Source organism: Colobus angolensis, unplaced genomic scaffold (genome assembly GCF_000951035.1).
Source record: "Colobus angolensis palliatus isolate OR3802 unplaced genomic scaffold, Cang.pa_1.0 Scaffold153, whole genome shotgun sequence".
In the NCBI taxonomy this organism is placed as follows: Eukaryota; Metazoa; Chordata; class Mammalia; order Primates; family Cercopithecidae; genus Colobus; species Colobus angolensis.
In genome coordinates this window covers 2,967,162-2,989,674 of record NW_012114633.1, presented here as the reverse complement: position 1 = coordinate 2,989,674, position 22,513 = coordinate 2,967,162, and the positions used below count along the sequence as shown (strand labels likewise).

At 40.6% G+C, this 22,513-nt stretch overlaps 1 protein-coding gene across 2 annotated transcripts in view; it reads left to right on the top strand.

Moving 5' to 3' along the window:
• Positions 1-22,513, top strand: part of MFSD6 (major facilitator superfamily domain containing 6) — a 79,264-nt gene that overhangs the window by 20,171 nt on the left and 36,580 nt on the right. For both annotated transcript variants that reach the window (XM_011936439.1, XM_011936440.1), the window contains exon 2: positions 564-2,154. In XM_011936439.1, coding sequence (XP_011791829.1) covers positions 617-2,154 — 1,538 coding nt within the window. In that variant the 5' untranslated portion in view covers positions 564-616. The remainder of the gene's footprint in view (positions 1-563; positions 2,155-22,513) is intronic.

The window sequence follows — 22,513 nt, the reverse complement described above, 5'->3', positions numbered from 1 at the left end:
CTGAACTGTAAACCTGCCATTGGAAGATGTAATTAGTCAGTCAGTGGCCACAAAGAGTATTCGATTTTTTTAAAAGCTATTTTTCCTTACCAGTAAGTATTGTGTGGCTGCAAGTGATAAATGATGAGAATTCTCTCTTGGAATTACTATTTTAGTTTGTAACTGCTTAATTTCCTGCAAGATGAAGTTCTGTGTTTACATGTTATGATTTTCTTGTCTTTTTTTTTTTTTGAGACAGAATCTCGATCTGTCACCCAGGCTGGAGTGCAGTGGTGCCATCTCTGCTCACTGCAAGCTCCACCTCCCGGGTTCATGCCATTCTCCTGCCTCAGCCTCCTGAGTAGCTGGGACTACAGGTGCCCACCACCAGGCCCGGCTAATTTTTTGTATTTTTAGTAGAGATGGGGTTTCACCGTGTTAGCCAGGATAGTCTCAATCTCCTGACCTTGTGATCCGCCCTCCTCGGCCTCCCAAAGTGCTGGGATTACAGACGTGAGCCACCGCGCCCGGTCTACATGTTATGATTTTCATTACTAAGCCATCTTTTAAATTTTACTTTACAGATCAACAGTACAAATTCCGAAGGTTGTAAACTTGCTGATGGTGGTGGTAAGCCATGGCAGATGATAAAGTTGCTATTTTAACGGATGATGAAGAGGAACAGAAGAGAAAGTATGTGCTTGCAGATCCCTTTAATGGTATTTCCAGGGAACCAGAACCACCTTCGAATGAAACACCTTCCTCCACAGAAACATCTGCTATTCCTGAGGAGGAAATAGACTGGATAGAGAAACATTGTGTTAAGATAAACAATGATCTTCTAATTTCCAAGGTCTTTTATTTTTTCTTTTACTCTGCCTATGGCTCTCTCTATCCCCTTTTGCCTGTGTATTACAAACAGCTGGGAATGTCTCCAAGCCAGAGTGGACTACTAGTAGGTATTCGCTACTTCATTGAATTCTGCAGTGCCCCCTTTTGGGGTGTAGTTGCAGATCGCTTTAAAAAAGGCAAAATTGTCCTCCTCTTTTCTCTTTTGTGTTGGGTTTTATTCAACTTGGGCATTGGATTTGTCAAACCTGCTACCTTGAGATGTGTACCAAAGACTCCCCCAACAGCTCATCCCACCAATGCAAGTCACCAGTTAACTATCCTGCCAACAAATTCTTCCTTTACCTCTTTCCTCACCATATCACCAAAAATGCGTGAGAAAAGAAACCTGCTTTTGGAAACAGGGCTCAATGTCTCAGACACTGTTACTTTGCCAACAACTCTAAACATGAACAGTGAACCCACTCTGCAGCCCCAGACAGATGAAATTACTAACCGTATGATGGACTTGACTTTGAACTCAAGCACAGCAACCCGTGTTGTCCCCACAGGAAGTGTAACCAAGGAGACAACCACTGTTATTGTTACCACCACCAAATCTTTACCTTCTGACCAAGTCATGCTTGTTTATGATCAGCAAGAAGTTGAAGCTATATTCTTGGTGATCTTGGTAGTTGTCATAATAGGAGAATTTTTCAGTGCCTCTTCTGTCACAATCGTAGACACAGTGACACTCCAGTATCTGGGAAAACACAGAGATCGCTATGGGTTGCAGCGCATGTGGGGCTCCCTGGGCTGGGGCCTGGCGATGCTGTCCGTGGGCATCGGGATCGACTACACCCACATCGAAGTGCTCATCGATGGAAAGGGGTGTAAGCCCCCCGAGTACAGGAATTACCAGATCGTCTTCATCGTCTTCGGCGTTCTCATGACCATGGCCTTGATCGTTGCCACTCAGTTCCGGTTCCGGTACAACCATTTCAAAAACAATGATTCTAAAGGGAAAGAGGTAGAGATTCCGCAGGTGGAAAGGAACAACTCCACAGAGTCCTCTGAGGAGACACCAACCACCACAAGCCACTCACAGGCCTTCAACTTTTGGGACTTAATCAAGCTGCTCTGCAGCGTGCAGTACGGCTCAGTGCTGTTTGTGGCTTGGTTCATGGGTTTTGGATACGGCTTCGTGTTCACCTTTCTCTACTGGCATTTGGAAGACCTGAATGGAACTACAACCCTCTTTGGGGTCTGTTCAGTCCTGAGTCATGTGTCTGAGCTGACAGCATATTTTTTTAGTCACAAGCTTATTGAGTTGATCGGCCACATCAGGTAAGAAGATGCTTACAATTGCTGCCCCTCAGCAATTGAACTTTATCTTTTTATAGTTTATAGTTCCTTCTACTACATTTTAAGGTATTATAATTTGTGTTGAGGATAGGGTTGGAGTGGAAATGGGGATTTCTGTTTCTCTTCCTAAAAATAGAAACAAAGGAAAGGAAGTCATGAATCTGGTTGAATTATCACAAATAAACAAAGAATGGCTTCCTCTGCTCTCCCACCCCACAGAAAAGACCTATAGGCTACCTAGCTATGTGCTAACAGACTCTCACAGTACATGTTTTCAGGTATAGGAACACCAGCTTAGTGAACATATTATTCCACAGAGGGTCCACCCATCCTAGGCATTTATGAAGCAGAGCTTAAGTAGATAAAGTGGACTTTTTTTAAGCCTTTATTCTCAGCCACTTGCTGACATAGATAGAGCCTGAATATATGGCATCTAAAGATGTCCATTATATCTAATAAGACTGTGATGTAACCCACCATAATCCCTAATTCCATACTACATGGATGAGGTTCTTAAGTATTTTTTTGGATTATTACATGACTCCCTGCATTTTTGTCTACCATGAAGATAGGATATTTGAAAATCTTTCTTCCACCTAAAATTTCTCATGTAATTCTTTTAGTTATAAAAAAAAAAAATCTGTAGGCTGGGCACAGTGGCTCACACCTGTTAATCCCAGCACTTTGGAAGGCCGAGGCGGGTGGATCACTTGAAGTCAGGAGTTTGAGACCAGCCTGGCCAACATGGTGAAACCCCATCTCTACTAAAAATACAAAAGTTAGCCGGGCATGGTGGCACACACCCGTAGTCCCAGCTACTTGGGAGGCTGAGGCACAAGAATCACTTGAACCCAGAAGGCAGAGGTTGCAGTGAGTCGAGATCGCACTACTGCACACCAACCTGGGCAACAGAGTGATACTCCATCTAAAAAAAGAAAACGCCCTGTAAGTGCCTAGTGTTTCTTGTTGTGTACTATTTCTTCCCACCATTAATGTATATCTTGCTCTTTAGAGATATTTCTGCTCTGTTGGCTCTAAATGTGGAGCCAGCTCCACTTAAGCGTTCTTGCCTTACAGAAAAGTACGACATGTCTGTTCCTAAAATGTGAAGTTGCTATAACTAAAAGAAAGCAACCAGATGTGTTTGTGTGTATTTAAATCTGCTATTTCTATAAGAAATTAAAGAGGAGAAATAGACAATGACAAGATTTGACAATCCTTTATTTCCCTTCTATTAACTGAAGAAAATACTTTATAATTTAAAGTTTCAACCTAGAATCAATCATTTCTTTAAGCAGTTGTGAGTATTTTTTCTTGTTGGTTTAGTTTTGCTTCGGGAGGTGGTGTTCTGTTCCTTCCCTTTCTTAGATCTTAGATCCCTTTGTTGTCACTAAACAAAGTCAGGCACTGTGTGGATATTTCATGGACCCACAGAACCCCCGAGGCACATTTTGTAAGACCATTCTGAGAAAGAGAGCCCACATAATATTAAGGACTCAGAATGTCCTTTAATTTTGTCCACACCATGTTTAGATTATCTGAGCTGTTTGAATTGACCGAGATGAATCAGATGCCTCCCTTCAACTTGGGCTTATGAGCAAATCTCACTGCAATTAATAATGTCTTTAAAATCACTGTTATTCATTCCCAGAAAGGTACCCAGTTAGGTCTTACCAATGAGTGGAGTTCTTAGACGTCATTATTTAATAAGTCAATAGCATGAGTTGAACACTGACTCAGTACAGAGTATATGTTCAGGTTCTATTTTCAAAGGAATCATTAGGTTCTTTCCACATGCTAAGAAAAAGATGGTTCTCGTCTACCTTTGCCTTTTGTCTGAGACATATGCAGCATTTTCATGATAAAATCCTAGTGGGTTTACTACTCCTTTTGGTAAGCTTAGACTTGTGTGTTTCTTGGGTAGTATTAGTTATTATTTCAAAACCTACAGTTCACTTAACCTTAATTTTCTGGTTTTACGGACAAAAAGCATCTTCCTTTTCTTGTTTAATAACGTGATGGAAGAAGATGACTGTTGTGGTCATATTGCTCCCAAGAGTCTGCGGGAATTCCATCAGTATGTGGTCATTTACCTCTTTTGAGTTTTAATTCTGTCCATTAAAATGTATTAATTATTTTAAGTGCTTTTAGAAGAGTCTAATAGCTAAAATGAGACTGTGTCCACATACTTGGGTAGAATGGGTCTGTTCCTTTTGTGAGAATTTTGGGAGCTCAGTCAGGTGGTATTGGTTGTGATTTGGGGATTTACACTTTCCCCTGGAAGAATACCTTTCATTAAGTAGTTGGTGAAGAGAAATGATCTCTGAATTATGAGCCTTGATGTGTTGCTTGTAGGATCACAGAAGTAGATCTGCCCATGGCGTTTTTGCATGCATGTATATTATTTCAGTACTTTGTGGTTGTCCTGGAAGTTTGTTTTTAGGAGTTGGCACTACCATATATTTGTGGATATTCACAAATTCTTCATCTAGAGTAATAATAAGAAAGATTCATACCAGAAAATAGTTTTTTAAAAATAGCATGTCCAGTTTTGAACTCAGTATTTTAACAGTTTCATAGTGTACAACCAGTTTTTCAGGGACTGGCCTGTCAGTCTAAACACACACACATAGAGTAATGGATTTCTGATTTTGACCTTGGATTTTGTCCTTCTCTGGAAAGTGACTTTCTCGGGCAAATAGGATAATAATGCTAAATATTTCCACTTTTAAAAATAAATAAATTTCTTTTGATTCGAAATCATAAGACTTTGGAATTTACAGCAAGTATATTTTTAGGCTATAAATGATTAACAAGATGTACGTGTATCTTAAGGTATCTTCATATTGCTTAACATTTTAGCAGCCATGAGTAGGATTGCAATCAAAATACATTGCAGTAAAACATTTGTAAATTTGTAAATCATTACTTTCCAGTGTTAGGCCATCCCCCATGTTATTTGATTTAAATTTATTTACATTTTAAGGGACACCGAAAAATCTATTCAATCGATCTGTGACTTTGCCCTGGAATTTTTATACTCAAGGTCAGTTTTGCCATGCAAATATTATCCAGAGGGGTGTTACATTACCTATTATTAGCCATCAATTACTACTCAATGTTAGCTAAATATACAAATGAACTAGCCAGTCAGTTTGGGGAAAGAAGAAAATACCTGATGCAGCTAGTAGGAGGAGGAACACCAGGCTTTCCTGATGGGGCATTGCAGGATGAACCAGAACAGATAGCAAGATGCTGGGCTTCAGCACAGCCAAGGACACATGGGAGGTAGTACATGATAGTCTTGTCATTGGAGGAATAGCAGTAAGTATTATAAGAGGGAAGAAACTCTGCAGCTGGGTGTTCAGTGTGAGCTGGCCTCTGAAGGGTTTAAGGAAGATCATGCCTACTTTTTTTTTTTTTTTTTCCTCATCATCTTCCTTATTTCTACCCGCCTCTTTGTGCCATCTTTGCTGATCTTAGACCCACAGGCTCTCAGGTCCTCTCCTTGCCCCGTATGAACGGGTGCTGATTTCTGTCGGCTGTGTTTCCCAGGGTCTGTTCTCATGTTTTCTACCTGGGTTCGGCTAAGGTATTGGTTCTCAACTTGCCAAGAGAGCTTTTAAAGCTCCTAATGCCCAGGCTGCACCCAGACCAGTTACATCAATCTTCTAGAGGTGTACCCAGGCATTCAACGTTTTTATAGCTTCCTACTTGATTCTAGTGTGTGCAGCCAAGGTTGAGAACCACCAGGCTAATGAGAGGCATAGGTAAGGGGAGGATTACAGGAAAGGAGGCAGGGGAAAAAGCAGGGCGTTTTATTTCTCTCTTTCCAGCTCATGCAGCATGTTTGTGTAAGATTTGGAGATGATTCCCTCTAGTCCTCTCTCTGGCATCTTGTAGTTTACTTATGTGCATGTGCTGGTCAGTACTCGAGGGGAAGCTACAGATCTCTACAGCTCTCTCTCTCTGTAGCTTTCTCCACTTGGGTACTCTGTCCTGCTTCCCAGACTCTCAGCCTTGTCTCCTCTGCCCTGGAGACCTCTGTGAGCTGCTGCATCTCACCTATGCTCCACTCACTGTGGGTGACCCTGAGCTCCAACAACATTCTCTCCTCTCTTTATTCTTCTGCCCGAGGCCATGGAGAGGCTGCCTGTGGTTCTCATCACAGTGGTCTGGCTTCCCAGCTCTTCTGTCACCTACCTAACCAAGTCCCTGAGTTAAGTCAGATTGCTGCCTGCCTCTGATGAGATGCTGACTCATACACCACTCTTCACTACTTACAAAGACTCCTGATGGCAATTGGTACTGTGAAGAAACAGAATAGAAATAGAATAACTCAATTATTGATTAAAAAGCAAAAAGATGGTGGACCTTAAATAACTTTTTCCCTGTTCTGATTCCTTAAGGGAGGATTAATTCTTTAAAAATGGTTTTTACCACAATAACAATGTTTTAAAAGATGACTTAATTCTTATAGTAATTTTGGAATTATGAATTCTACATGCTCTAGAGGACCAAGTATTACTCTGTATTACTTAAAAATCAAAATCCTAGACATTTGTTCAATTTAGTTGAACAGTTATTTAGGCCCGAAGAACCCCAGATTAGTAAGATGCAGGGGCTGAATACTAAAGGGAAAGGTGTTGGAAAAATCAGGAGAGATTGAGGCCAGATGGATGCTGGGATCAGGAACTGGATGCTGGGATCAGGAACCTGAGTTTCATCTGGAGGCAGTAGGGAGCCATAGCAAGGTTCAAAGCAGGGAGGACCATAGATTTTCATATGTCCCTCCCTGCTTTGAACCTTGCTATGGAGGGTAACTTTGAAGCTAGGAGCCCACTGAAAAGGTTCTTAAAATAGTCCAAGGAAGAGATGGTACAGGCCTGAACTGCAGCAGTAGCAAAAGAAATTGAGGGAAGGGATAGTATCTGGGAGGTAAAAATGGACAGATTTGGATGTGGAAGTGAGGTAGAGACCCCCACATTTCCATCTTGGTATGGTAATTCCAAAAATCTAATAGGAAATTCAGAAAGGAGATGTAGAATGGAATGGGGGTGTGATTGTTTGGTTTGAAGTTGAAACATCTAGATGGGGATGTATCATAAGCCTGAAGCTTACGGGAGAGGTAAGGACAGGGGATGCAGATTTGCAGCAGTGAAAATCATGAATGTGGATAAGATCAACAAGGAAATCTTGTGGTCTAAGAAGAGAAATTGGCTGAGGAAAATCAATTATAATTGTCTCTAAGATAGTATTTCAAGTTTCTGATTTATTGAAATGTTGGTCTGTGCTTTATTGCTTAAAGTAAGTATTCTTATGCTTGAGAATATTTTGTGTTATATGGACCAACATGGTGAGACCTTGTCTCTACAAAAAATAACATTAGCTGGGCATGGTGGCACATGCCTTTAGTCCCAGCTACTTGGGAGGCTGAGGTGGGAGGATCTTTTGAGCCCAAAAGGAAGATCAAGGCTGCAGTGAGCTGTGATCACACCACTGCACTCCAGCCTGGGTGACAGAGAAAGACCCTGTTTCAAAAAAGAAAAGGAGAAAAAAGGACTAGTCTAATTAAGTTAATCAGTACTAGAAAATGAAGTACTTTTATCCTTTCAATTGTGTAGGGTATGTGAAAAAAAAACCTGTTGATTTGATGTCATCTGGCTAGTTAATGAAATAAAAGGTAGTAACTTTTCTTAGCACTGGTGAAATGAGACCTGTTTGGCGTGTGTTTTCTCTGCCAGAGCAGTACACGTAATTGACTGTGGCTTTGAGCCCAGTGTATGAGTATTCTTGGTCATGGCCCAGTTTTTCACAGAGGTAGGAAGATTCCATGTGGAAGCCTGCCAGCCGACTTACAGGCATTGTAGATTATAGTTTAGCCACAACATCAGTTCTACTGTAATATCAGTGTCAGATTTTAAAATGTGAAATAAATGAGTGCTCTGTAGCAGTGGAATGGGAGTTTACTCACAAGGTCTGAGGAAGGTAGATTGCAGATGTAAAGTGGCTGTGTGTTCTTTTTAGTGTAGGGGAGATTTTATGGTTCTGTTGAAGTCATCATTCTCCACAACTCAATTTTGTGTTTTTTGTTTGTGTTTTTCATTTAGTATATAAAAACCATGGTAAAGCACAAAGGAAAACAAACATAAGGCCACACTGTAACTCCTGATATTGGATAATCAGCCCAACATATCTACAGGGGTTAGAATTTACATCATCTTGTGTAACTTTATGGTTACAATTTTGAAAGTGAGTATTAGGGTGCTAAAGCCATCCTCCATTCATTCAGACGCAAGTGTTTCATAAAGATAATGTTTTGTGTCCTATTTTAAATTCTAATTATTTTATACAAAATCATAGTAAAAAGAAGTGATGTTAATCTTTTTCCTTGTTTTTGCACTACGTATCTTGGTAAATTAGCTCTAGCATACTGGGTAACAGATTTAGAAATAGTATAGTCCAGGCCCCTTATTTTACAGCTCGCCTGAGGATACAAGCCTGAAGTCTTGCACCCTTCAGAGTAGGCCTTGGTGTTAAGTGAGGCCCTTTGAGTTGAACTGGTCTGGCTTCCATCCTGCTTGTGCTCCTTATTTAACTGGATGATCTTGGGCCTGCTGTGTGAGCTGCGTCTCAGTTTTATTCATCTGTAAATCTGAAGATACTTATCTCATATTAGAGAGAATTACAGGAGAACTGATGCAAAGCACTTAGAATGGAGTCAGGCAGATAGCAAAGATGCAGGAAGCAGTCGGAGATGCTGTCATTGTTAACTATCAGTGGTGGGGGTATTCGGTGGCATTTGAGTGTTCCATTTAACTCATCAGAGTATTTAAGAAAACGTAGAATCTAGCTCCTTCACATGCTACAAGTAGGTCTTAAATATGTTCTGTCTCCTTTTCCAGAGTACCTCTCTTTTTAAAAAGCCCCAAATCACCAAAACAAAACAAAACACTATACCCTGTTTAAAGAGTACAAATTTTTTTTTTTTTTTTCTGACTCGGCCAGACTTTCTCAGCGAGCGCTCCTCAGAAACACAAAACATACAGAATGACTTGAGTGACCATTTCTTCAATTCTCCCAAGGATGGCATATAACTACTACCATTCGGATGCATAAAAGAGAGAATAATTTATTTCATATGATGGGGGTTTTAGAACATAAGGTCTTATTCCTCTCCTGATACGTTGGTTTAAAAATTTCATTTGCAGACTCAGTTGGATTTTTTTAAAAAAGTTAAATGCTTCTCTTTTCATTACAATACTTACTTTGAAATCAGATTAATAATGTGGTAATATGGAAAGAGTAATGCTTCCTGTAATTGACTAATGGACAAAGACAAGGTGATTTTTTTCCCTTTATCTTTGAGCTCTAAGGATTACAGAGCTGAGATTTAAAAACAGTTTTGTTTTTTATCAGGATAGGTGATTTGCCAAAGGAGATATAGACTGTATTAAACTCTGGTACGAGGGAAAAAAATACATTATCCTGCCACCTCCTTGATCAATCAAATGGCATGAATTTTAATATTTAAAAAATGTCTTTGTGAATTAAGTTTAAAAAATCCTACCCAAACAACAGCACTCTCCAAAAGTGAATGATTTTTCCACTACCAAATGATCTTCAGGATCCTCCCCTGTCTTGTGATGAGGTTTAGTTTCTTAAGACCGAAATGAGATTAAGCCTTGTTGAACTATATCTGAGTTTTAATAATCACAGAATTATTACAAACTCTGAAAGAGTTTGAGATTATAAGAGTATACTATTTTAGCAACATAAAAGCCAGGTGGATGGATGCAAGGTGTATCCAAGGCTGCACAGTTTGGGAAGTTCCCCCAGATCTCTTGACTGCCTGCCAGAGTGTTCTGTCTGACGGAAAGGCATAAGCACTTTACTCTGCTAAATCCTATAGTTCCAACTGCTACAGCTCCCTAACTTTTTGAAAAATAAACCCAACTGAAAAGTAGTTTAAACTGGGAGAGCTATGTATTGGCATTAAAATCTGCCTAATAACGCACTGGGATCTGACTTGGAAAAAAATTATCTGGCAATGTCATGAAGTTTTTAAAATTTGGGGGATCAGGGAGAGGGAGGAACTAGGAAGGCATATTCCATTTATAAAGAAGCTAATGAAACATGGACTATGAACTAGAAATTCCCTATCCAAGAGATAGGGAATCTACAGTAGCTGGACATTTATGGATATTCATTCTGGGTCTGTTCAACCCACAACTACATGCTGGTGGGAATACAAGAGATGAATACTCGGTTCTGGTCTCCTTGGCATTTATACCCTGGCTTTAAAGCTGAGCTCAAATGTCAACCACCTTCAGAGCCATCTAAGACTGTACTGATTCTATTTTAGAACAGACCCGATTTCAGGAGTGAGGATCTTAGGGATTCTAAGGATCTCTCCCAGTGCACTGTTCTGAAAATATGGTAGGCCTGGGCCAGCTGCTGGGACAGGTCACAAGCCAGCACCACAAACATTTATCCAGAGAGTTCATGTTTAGCACAGTCCTAAATGTTTCAGAGGAAGCTAAACATATGCAGTCTCTCTCTGATTCATAGGCACAATAAAAAAAAACTTGAAAGGATGTCTTGACGCACAAAATATAAAAATATTAGCGCACTCAGGGTGTCTGAGATGGAATTATTTTAACACGGTATTAGAGAATGGATCTAATTAGAGCTTTTCTAGTCAGAGAACACAAAGTTAGTGATTTCAATTTTGTTTTGTTTTCTTTTGCTTTTAGCCAAAAGGACAGTTGGCAATGTTCTATTAGACATGAGCGATTGGGCGAGACTGTGCGGATAGGTCCGTGCGAGTTCATCACCATTGGATTTCATTTTTCATTTTGTGCAAACTAGAGAGCTTTGGATTTGTTAAAATATGAGCATTTACGGATTATTCCTGTACTGCTAAGTCCTCTACTAATATATGGAGGACACATAGGCCCTATCTTATACATATAGTCTGTGTCATAGCACATATGATAAAATGACCTACCTAGTGATATAAAGAAGCCACATTAAAAAATAAATTGCTTATATACTTCTTGGTGCCATGTTTTAGGCATTATAAGCTACTATCTTTATAATAGCTGGCATATGAAAATTATAATTGCAGCTATTATTTATATGTGGGTAGATTTCTATTTTCCTATTCCTTTCACATTTTACCTCCAAAGACATTGATATGAATTGAAAAAGCCCCTTAGAGTTATTTCAAATATAGGTTCTCATAATTACATTGTAAGCTATGAAGTCTCAAAAATTGAAGAATTTATGATCAGGAATTGAAAGAGAATCATTTGTTTTTTATCATCCCTTGAACATCTTTACGAAGAAATATCTTACCATGTAATGTAGCTACCAGGCTGACTTATTAATAACAGCTTTACTTATAATTGAGCTATTCATAGTTAAGAAGAAAAGGCCATTGTTGCAAGGTAGTATAAATGGATCCAGGGCTTTTAGTTACTGGCATCACATGGTTTTCTTTCTCTTCCACCTTTAGTGGCTGGGTTGATTGAGGCACTTGCTGAGTTAAAGAGAGCAGGACAAATATCATATGTAGCAGACTTTTTTGTGATTGCACACCGTCCTTAGACTGCCACCATCTAACAGGCTGAGGTGATGGTCAAGGTGTGTGGCAGACAAGAGTAAAGATGGTTCCTGCAAATTCCATTACCTACACAACCACTGTGGAGACCGATTTAGCAGTCTATGCTCAGCCTCAAGCTAGATATTCCCTATGGCCTAAAAATTACATTTTTTAGGTAAATACCTCCCTAGAGAAACTCATATACATGCAGAAAGATGTGTACAAGGATGCTTACTAGCTTACTGTGGTTTTCTTACAGTGAAAAAAAGTCTAGCCATCAATTGAGGAATGGATACATTCAATATGGTATAGTCATAAGGTGAAATGTTAATGCAGGGGTTAACAAAATAGACTAGATCAATATGCCAACATGGAAAGCTCTCAAAACTACAATGTTGACTGGGGAAAAAAAGCAGATTTCAAAATAATACACAGTTCAGTACAGTTATATAAATGTTAACAATACATTTTAAAAGTTTAGCATATTTTCATGGATATATATATATACACACATGTAAATTTGGAGAGAACTAATACCCTCTAAATTCACAGTTGCCCTAGCTTTCTGGACAGGACAAAAAGAGAAAGGGACTTGGATGGGGAACAAAGGGGACCTCTACATTATCTGTAATATTTTTTTCTTTAAGGAAATATGGCAAAATATTCATAATTTTCCATTCTTGGTGCTAGACAGTCTCTACTTTTTTTTTGGTATTTTCTACTGGAAAATAGTTTGAAGTCCATGTCTCCTTACAGTGGACCAATATAATCATCCTCCTGTAGAAGAGCCAAATGTGTGTATGTGTATATGCATATGCATGTGTGTGCATAGTTATAGCTGTATATGTTTTAAAGAAACATTTATCCAAATATGTCAGGTAAACATTGAGATTTTCTGTCCCTAATATGCATATTGTCTGTCTATATTTTGCCCTAAATGGCATAAATGATTACAGGTCTACTTTGTATAACAACCATGGCTTCAAGTCTTATTTTCTTCTCTTTAAAATGAGATCAGGTGCAAATGCATAGTATGTTGTTAAGAATTAGCAGTGGCTCATGCCTGTAATCCCAGCACTTTGGCAGGCTGAGGCAGGTGGATCACCTGAGGTCAGGAGTTCAAGACCAGCCTGGTCAACATGGTGAAACCCCCGTCTCTACTAAAAATACAAAAATTAGCTGGGCAGGGTGGTGGGTGCTTGGAGTCCCAGCTACTCGGGAGGCTGAGGCAGGAGAATCACTTGAACCCGGGAGATGGAGTTTGCAGTGAGGCAAGATGGCGGCACTGTACACCCGCCTGGGTGACAGAGCAAGACTTCGTCTCAAAAAAAAAGAGTATCAAACTGTGCCCAATAACTCTGATTTGAATAGTCATTATAACATTTCTTTATAGAAAAAGAAATCAAGATACCGAAAAGCCAAGTGATGTCCCAAAGGTCATAAAGTTTGTTACTGGCAGTAAGTGCATCTATGAGTGTTTGTACCAGCTGTTTAATTATCTTGAGTAATAGAGTATCAGTTTAGTGCCTTTTTATTGTGCAAGTCAAAAGTCTTAACTAATTTGGCTAATTATGTTTCTGCATACACATGGAAATATTTAGTAGACTGCAATTATATAATTTTGAAGGATACTTTGGAAGAGCGGATAAGAAAATACATTTTCTCAGAAGCTTAGTTCATAGCATACCTCTCCAAAGCCTTTCCAACTTGAAGAAGTAACAATTCCATTCTTATTTCTGAAATACTGAGCAATTCTTCCTTACCTTTTTTCTGCTGAAAACATCTTTAAATAGTAGTCTATAGACAAACAATAACTTGCTAACTTTTTCTTTTTCTCTTTCTCCTTTTTTTTTTTGAGACAGGAGTCTCAGTCTGTTTCCCAGACTGGAGTGCAGTGACGCAATCTCAGTTCACTGCAGCTTTGACCCCTTGGGCTCAGATGATCCCCCCACCCCAGCCTCCCGAGTAGCTTGGACTACAGGCATGTGCCACCATGCCCAGCTAAGTTTTATATTTTTTGTAGAGATAAGGTATTGCTGTGTTGGCCAGGCTGGTCTTAAACTCCTAAGCTCAAGTGATCTGCCTCAGTCTCCCAAAGTGCTGGGTTTATAGACAATGAGCCATTGTGCCCAGCCACTGATTTTTTCTTTCCTTTAAAAAGTTAACATATAGATTGAAGCTCTGACATTATTGAAAAGAAGAATAAACTTTCAGTTACATTTGTCCAGGTGTACTATATCTTTGGACCATCTCCCGTCCATTGTGGTTGCTGAGTACAGTGAGGAATCCTCAGTGATGCAGTGTTGGCCAATGGTCCTTGGTTATAACCATTGACTAGGCGTTTCATTCCATTAAGGGGAATGAGAAGAGAGCAAGTTGGTCTAGGCTTGACTGCAGTCATCATCCTAAGCCCTGGTAGGATCGTTGAGTAGTGTAGTAGTTATCCTGTTTTCTTTTTTCCTTCTTTTTGCCAATTTGTCTATAAAAAGTGTATGTGTGTGTATATGTACATGTGTGCATTTGAACTAGATTCAAATTCCACACTTAGTCCATGTCTAACCTTGGATAAGTCAGTAATTTTAGCTTTGTTAAGCCTCAGGTTCCACATTTGTAAAATGGGGTAATAATTATACCTAACTTCATAGCATTGTCACTAAGATTAAATGAGATAATGCTAGCAAGCACATAGTAGGTCCTCAACAATGAACAGTAGGTAGTATTGTTACTAATTCACTCCTCCAACAAGTATTTATTAAGCACACACTGGGTGACAGGCACTGTGCTAGAATCGGGGGATATATGGAATCTATAATAAAGACAAAGGTCAGTCCTCGTGGGACTAACATTCTGCTGTGGTAGACAATGAACAGTAAGTAGATGATTTCACTTCTGATAATGATGGGTGTAAAACAGAGTGAAGGGTCCCAGAGTGACTGAGGAGAAGCAATTGTTTCAGCTTGGTTAGGCTGGGAGACTTTCCCGGAGGAGGTGGCATTTGAGCGGAGTCCTGAATGGAAGCCCCCAGTGAAGATCTTGGGGGCAGAGGAAACCACATATGTGAATGGTCAGGGAGAGGGTAATAAAAGGGCGCCAGTGTGCTGGGCAAGGATCCTGGGAGGCTTGAGCATCACACTAAGATTGGTATGTTTTTCTAAGGGAAGCTTCTGCTTTTATGTTTTTTGAAGACAACTGCTTGGGCAGGGGATTTCTTATTATTTATCTCACCCTACTTTACAAAGGTCCATTTTTCTTCATTCTCTGAGTTTTAGACAAATTATGAGCTGTGCTGTTTTCTTGAGTCATCAGCTGATGATTCGTATACTCTCTTTGTTGATTTAGTGATTTCTACCAATCCAGATGAAAGTTTTTTGTTTTTTTATTAGCAACTTCAAAATATCAGAATAGCTAAATAATCTAGAAGGTAAGTGAAAAACAAAAATAAGTTAAAAAATCTCCAATTGCTTGAACCTGGGAGGCAGAGGTTGCAGTGAGCTGAGATTACACCACTGCACTCCAGCCTGGGCAATAGTAAGACTCCATCTCAAAAACAACAACAGCAACAACAACAACAACAACAACAACAACAAAAAACTCTAATCTTAAAAATTGTAATTATGGGATAATATTATAAAAAATAGTAGTTATACTACCATTTAATTACTTATTACATATAAAATACTTACAAAAGCATGGTGCTAAATGCTTTTCCTATAAGCCTTTATTTAATCTTTTTAACAGTCTTGTGAGTTAGGCATTGTTATGTCCATTTTAGAGATGAGAATTGTAGAGGGATTAAGTTTCCCATGACGACACAGCCAGTGAATAATGAACATAGGATTTAAATCCCAAAGTCATATTCTCAGCTGCTACCTTATAGCTTCATAGGCACAGTGTTAGATTAGCAACTATTTTGTTCCTTTATGCAACCCAGTCTCACCTCTTAGTCTTCCTCATTTCTGCTTTGAATGACCAATGTCTGGTACTACTTTTTCAATGGTTTCAACCACCCTCCTGTGTCTCTTCCTGGTGAGATCGCCATCCCTTTAAAGTGCCCCCACTTCCCCAAATTATTCCTTTTACCCCCAGTGAAACTCTTATTCCTTCTGGGTTAGCTCCTCTTAGCAGTGTTACGATGAGAGTAATGTGATTAAACTAACTTGTACTGAATATAAGTGTCAAAAACTAATGTGTCTAATGATGACCATGTATCATTTAGGGAGAATTAATTTACAATTAAATATTGTGTTCATTCAATATTTCTTTAAAGAAGACCTTATTAAATGATTAGTGACTGTTCTAGGGATGCAGTGTTGAATATGACAGACATATCCCTCTCTCATGGAGCTCATGTTCTGTTGGGGGTGGAAGACAGTAAAACAGAAAAGAAAATGTCAGATGCTGCAGAAATGTTAGGTTAGGTGCCTATGGCATTGGGAGTGGAGATAAAATGGATAAAAGCAAGAGTTCTTCTGAGCAGGACCTTGCGTAGCTGGAATGAGGGAGAGGAGTTATATTATGGATTAGGTACCAGATGAGTACTGGTGCCATTTACCAAGGAAAAGAACCCAGGAAGAGAGGTGTGGTCTCTCGGTAGGGGAAGAGGATCCTGGAGTTTGGAACTTGTGGAATTCCTATGAGATGGGGAAGATGCCCATTGGAAAGTTGCATTGGTAAGCCCAGATCTTAGAGAAAGAATGAAGTTGGAGATGTCTTTCAGGAAACATTGGCATGTAGAGAACAGCTCCATCCCATGATTTGATGTTTTCTGTAACTACCTTCTTCCTCCTCTCTATTCCCCTTTCGTATTTTCACCTGGTCAATCCATTTTGGGAACTCTTCTTCAAAGAAGGAACATGTCATTATCCCTGTTACTTCTGGAAGCAGTGCTATATAGCAGGGCTGTTGGGAAGAGACAAATTCAGTACTTCTAACGTGGGCATGAAAATTACATCCCAACGTCAGAACCTGAAGTGTTGGATGAAGGTATCATTGATCTTCTTTTAATGTTACTCACTGAAAACTCAAGGACTTTTATCCTAGACCCTCCATTTTCCCTTTGGGCATTTCTGTGGGACTGGAGAAGCACAGAACGGAAGGGAATATGTTGCCCCAAATAGCCTAATGACTTAGGTGTCACTGTCTGTGCCTTGGGCTTATCTGGTAAGTGCAATGTAAACTGAGAAAGAAAACAAACCAAGACTTGACCAGCAAACAAATCAATTATTATCATACATGTCAGAGAGTGGCATTGTTTTATATTGCCTTACCTCAGAAATGCTACGGTACCTAGAATATATTTCACAGAGAAGATTCTTGTATCTTTTATAGGGAAAATGTTTATGTTCAATTTCCTAATTAGACTAAATCAGTCCTTGTTTTAATTTCCAGATCACCAGTAAAATTATTATAGGCATCTCAGTTTATAGTTTTAACTAACATTTTTATTGTTACAATAATCTTAGAAAACAGTTGTTTTATTACATCCATTTTACAGTGGCTTAATGAGAGCCTGATACCCTCCATTGATGGAAAGATCAAATTAACTCCTTGTGGTCCTGGGATAGAGTACCTGAGAGCCTGCAGCCACAGTTTATGGAGCCCCTGGGGAGGTTTCCAATTGTGTTAGAGAGTGCAGGTATTAAAGATAGAGATGAGAAGCATGTTTCTGTGGAATGGATGGTGTCCCGCACCTCCTTTGTATATTCAAGTCCTGACCCCCAATGTGATGCTGTTTAGAGATGGGGTCTTTGGGAGGTAATTAAGTTTAGAGGTCATGAGAATAGGGCCCTTATAATGGAGTTAGTGCCCTTATAAGAATACATACTAGAGAGTTTGCTTGTGTACGACTCTTTTTCTCTTTCTTTACCCTTCCCTCTTCCCCTCTGCCACCCTCCCTCTGCCATATGAGGACACTGTGAGAAGGTGGTCATCTACAAGCCAGGAAGAGACCCCTCACCAGAACCAAGACATACTGGTATTCTATTCTCAGATTCCCAGCTCCAGAACTATAAGAAATAAATGTCTATTGCTTAACCCACCAGTTTATGGCATATTGTCATGGCAGCCCGAGCAAATTAATACATATGTCTAAATAGAGCAAGGAGAGTCTGAGGCAGGTATAGAGGGATGGGATCCCCAAAGATTCTAAGAGTCAGAAGATGCTAGGATAGGGACCTATGGCCTAACATAGTGGGATGATGGTAGGAGTGAGTCCAGCAATGGCAAACTTGTATTTTTCTGTATGTATATGCGTTCCTGGTAGCATGTGTGTTGGTTAAGCAGATCCACCATGCAAGCCTGGAAAGGAACAGATTTGCTGTTTGCCCAAAGTCCCTTCTGAGTGGTGGAGTTGGAGACTTTAGCCCAGGTTGTCTAGTTTATAACCCCATGCTCTTTTGTATATATCAGACACTAATATTGGTATCATCAAAATAGAGACTTGTATCATTGCTATTTTATTACTATTTATTAAGTTATTAATTACTATGACTTTCATTACTATTATTACTATTAAGTTATTCATAACTCTATTAATTAAATTTTATTAGAAATCTAATATATTTCAAACACAGGTATAATATTACAACATCTTCGTGAAACAAGATTTTAAGGTTAAATGATCACTACTTTTTGTGTGTATGAAAGAAAGCACCTTCTAAATTTCCCTGCAAGGTTTCTGATCCAGCTGAGGGAGGCTCTGCTGGCCATGGGAGGGGCATAGGATTTGACAGCAGAAGACCTGGTTGAGTCTTGCTTCTGCAGTTTGTTGATATGCACGACCCTGGCAACTTGGTGAACCTTTAAGGGCCTTGGTTTCATCAGCTGTAAAAGAGGATTAATAACAATCCTTATCCTTCCTATTTCAGAAGGTTATTGGCAGAAATACATGAGATACAAAGTGGAAAAAAATGCTTAAAAAATTGGGGAACATTATAGAATTGTTAGTGTGGAGGGTGGGCACAGTGCGGGGCATTGTGCAGAGGTCTGAGATTGCTGGAGCTGATGCCCTTTCTTCCTTAATGTCACAAAGGACAGGAGTGGTTGGAAAAAACTATATCAGTTACAGTTCCTCATTTAAAAACAGAATAGAGCTCACTTTGGGAGGCCGAGGCAGGCGGATCACAAGGTCAGGAGATCGAGACCATGGTGAAACCCTGTCTGTACTAAAAATACAAAAAATTAGCTGGGCGCAGTGGTGGGCACCTATAGTCCCAGCTACTCAGGAGGCTGAGGCAGGAGAATGGCGTGAACCCGGGAGGCAGAGCTTGCAGTGAGCCGAGTTGCACCACTGCACTCCAGCCTGGGCCACAGAGCGAGACTCTGTCTCAAAAAAAAAAAAAAAAAAAACAGAATAGAGCAAAATTTCTAGCCATAAAAGTTCAAGTTGACAGGTTTGAGGTAGGAAGGGGTTTATTGTAATTGTATTTACTCTGCATGTTTTTTTTTTTTTTTGAGACTGAGTCTTACTCTGTCACCCAGGCTGGAGTGCAGTGGCGCAATCTTGGCTCACTGCAACCTCCGCCTCCTGGATTCAAGCAGTTCTCATGTGTCAGCCTCCCTTGTAGCTGGGATTACAGGCATGCACCACCATGCCCAGCTAATTTTTATATTTTTAGTAGAGATGGGGTTTCACCATGTTGATCAGGCTAGTCTCGAACTCCTGACCTCAAGTGATCTACCCGCCTCAGCCTCCCGAAGTGCTAGGATAATAGGCGTGAGCCACCATGCCCGGCCTACTCTACTTTTTTCCTTACTTGAAAAATCCATGACTTAAATTTCACTTCAGACAGAGAAGGTGTTTAGCATTGTGAGTGGGAACTACTTTGACTTCAGTCTGAGTGCTAGTGAATGTTCAGGAACGACAGAGAGGGAGATGACCCTAAAGCCAGGCTCAGACTCTTCATAGTGGGATCTGTGGAGCCGCATCAGGAATTGAGGAATGGAAATGATCGGGGATCCTTTCAACCCACTGGTGGGATGAGCCCCGCTCCGGGAACTCCCTGGCTGCTCTAGGAACCTGCAGGGCTGATAGCACGGCCTAAGCCCAAGAGGGAGACTCTGGACAGCCCTGTTCCTGCCATTCTCTCTGTCCCGTTCACACCCCTCTCCTTTTGTAATCCTGTGTATGGTGCCCCACCCCCTCAAGGCAAGCATCCACTTCTGGTTATTTGGTTTCAAAGTCTGCCTGCTTGATGCAGCTCATGTCCAGCTGCAGGTAAGAGGTGGAAACCCTGGTTCATCCCTCATCCTGCCTCAGCATCGATACCTGCAGTTTCTGTGGCTACCTCGGTGGAAATGATCTTTCAGCGCATTTCTTCTCATAACACAGAATTTTGCTTCTGAGTAAGCTTTTCTCCTGTGATCCAGGATATTGGACAGCTGTTGAGTGGCATTTGCTTTTCTACTTTCATCTTACCCCAGTCTTCCCAATGACTTGTCAAAGTTTAAAATGTCAACTGTCTTCTGATGCCAACATAAACATTCATCCAGCTTCCTTAATCCAAGTGCACAGCTGAATTCAGAAGTCTATCTACACTAACAGTGCCAGTCTGTTTCTTATGGTCCAATCCAGAGGAATTTCCTTAAGCCCTTGTCTAGGTTTGATTTCATGTAGGGAGCTTGGAGTATGGAAAATAGCACATTGCTATTACCTACTGAAAGAGCATGGTCTGGCAGGGGGATGGGGACCTTGACCTTCCACTGGCCAACTGACTTTGTGGCCCCAGTCCACCCCTCTGGCCCTCTCCTTCCTTGTCTCTGTGAAAAGAGCGAACTGGATGCTATGGCTCCTTTCAGTTCTGACTCTAATGATCTAACTTTCTTTGGCTGGTTTTAGTATGTGAAAAAAATCACCTAGCAGACCCCACTTCTTCCTGTTGGCCTCCTATCCTCAGGACTCAGACTTTGAGTGGTTTTTGCTGACAAGTCAAAAATGTGCACGAAGCCCTTCAAATAGACCATCTAGCCAGTGATAGGGGATGTGATTTATGATAGCAGTTGCTGGGATCTACATAGAGAATTTTATTTCCTTAAAGCCAACTGACCTGAGTGGAAGTTGGGACCGCAAATCTCAGACACTTCCGCATGTACTGGCTCAGGCAGAATTGGTAAAAGATGTGGCTGTTCTCGCTGAAATATTTGCATTTAATTTAATGGTAGCTTGCATATTTGCACAGTGTTTTGCAGGGGTTTTTTTACATGCTTGTTTAATCTTTTCAAAACTCCATAGTATAACCAAAGCAGTTATGACCACTCCTGAGAAAGTCCACCTCAACTATGCATGTGCCCTGGATGCCACCACCTTGGCCAGCGTGCAGCATATACCCCACCATGCTGCCCATTTAAAAACCAGATTAATTAGCACTGTTTGTGAAAGCTTTTCATTTGACCTCAACCACTGGAAAAGCAAATAGTGATTCATGAAATAAAGTAAATGAGTAAATATGGTCAGATTAGGCTGTACAAAATGCAAAGAGTCCTCCTCTAAGGAGACAGCCTCACTCTGACTCTCCAGGCCCAGGGAAGCTGCCAGTGGTGTCACACACTCTATTGCTGATCTAGGGAGGAAGTGGCTCTGTGAAAAAATACTAGCATCCTTTACTCAAGTTTGCTTGATGTTGGAGTTGTAAGTGACCTCAAAGGGCATTTTAATGGGCTGAATTGTGGCCCCTGAAGATTCATAACCCACAGTACCTCAGAGTGCGACCATATTTAAAGTTAGGGTCTTTAAGGAGGTGTGAAATTAAAATCAGTCATTAGGGTCAGCCCTCATCCGTTATGAGCAGTGTCCTTGTGAGAAGAGGAGATTGGGGCCACAAATAGGCACAAACGAAGATAGGAGATGACACAGGGAGAGGATGACTTGTCTGCAAGCCAGTGAGAGGGGCCCTGGAGAAACCAACACTGCCAACACCTTGATTTTGGATTTTTGGCTCCCAGAACTGTGAGAAAATAAATTTCTGTTGTTGAAGCCACCTAGTCTGTGGTATTTGTTACAGCAGCCTTAGCAAACTAATACAGTCCTGTAGGCCTAGCTTCACCCTAGTTTTAGATTCCCTTCCCCCAAGTGCTCGACAGATGGTTATTAGCCTTTGCTTGGCCGCTTCTAGAGATACAGAACTTGCTATCTCGAAAGGCAGTGGAGGTCACTTGAGACTCTTTCAGTGGAAGTGGCAAAAAACCTTACCCAGAGTAACTTAAGTAAAATGGGGACTGTATTGTCCAATTGAGAAGTCCAGCAAATGACTGAAGGTGTAGCTTGAACCGGTCTCATATGACGCGATCAGAATGCATCTCTCCCTCTATTAGCTCTGTCTCCTTTTGGGCAGGCTTACTCATCATGCCAGCGCTGGAGGTCCCAGGCAGCTCTAGGATCAAGCCCAGCTGAGAACAGAGAATCATGCTCTCCCCTAGTTTCTGCTTAGCAGAAGGTAAAACAACAATATCTATTATACTGGCTACTTCTGCTTAGCAGAAGGTAAAACAACAACATCTATTGTGCCGACTGCTCCCAAGTCTGACACAGAGAGTGGGTCCACTCCCTCTTCAGTAGAAAAGCCCTTCCCATCCTTGAGTCTCACCTGCGGTTTTGCTTCTCCAGCTCCCTAGGGGTTTCTCCCAGAACATCCTATCCAAGACTCTCCTTTTTCCTCCCTCCCTATTCTGGCTCCTTTCTCTTTTGTTTTCGTCAGTGATCTCTTAGGATGTACTGCCCTTAACTGTACCCATTCCTGC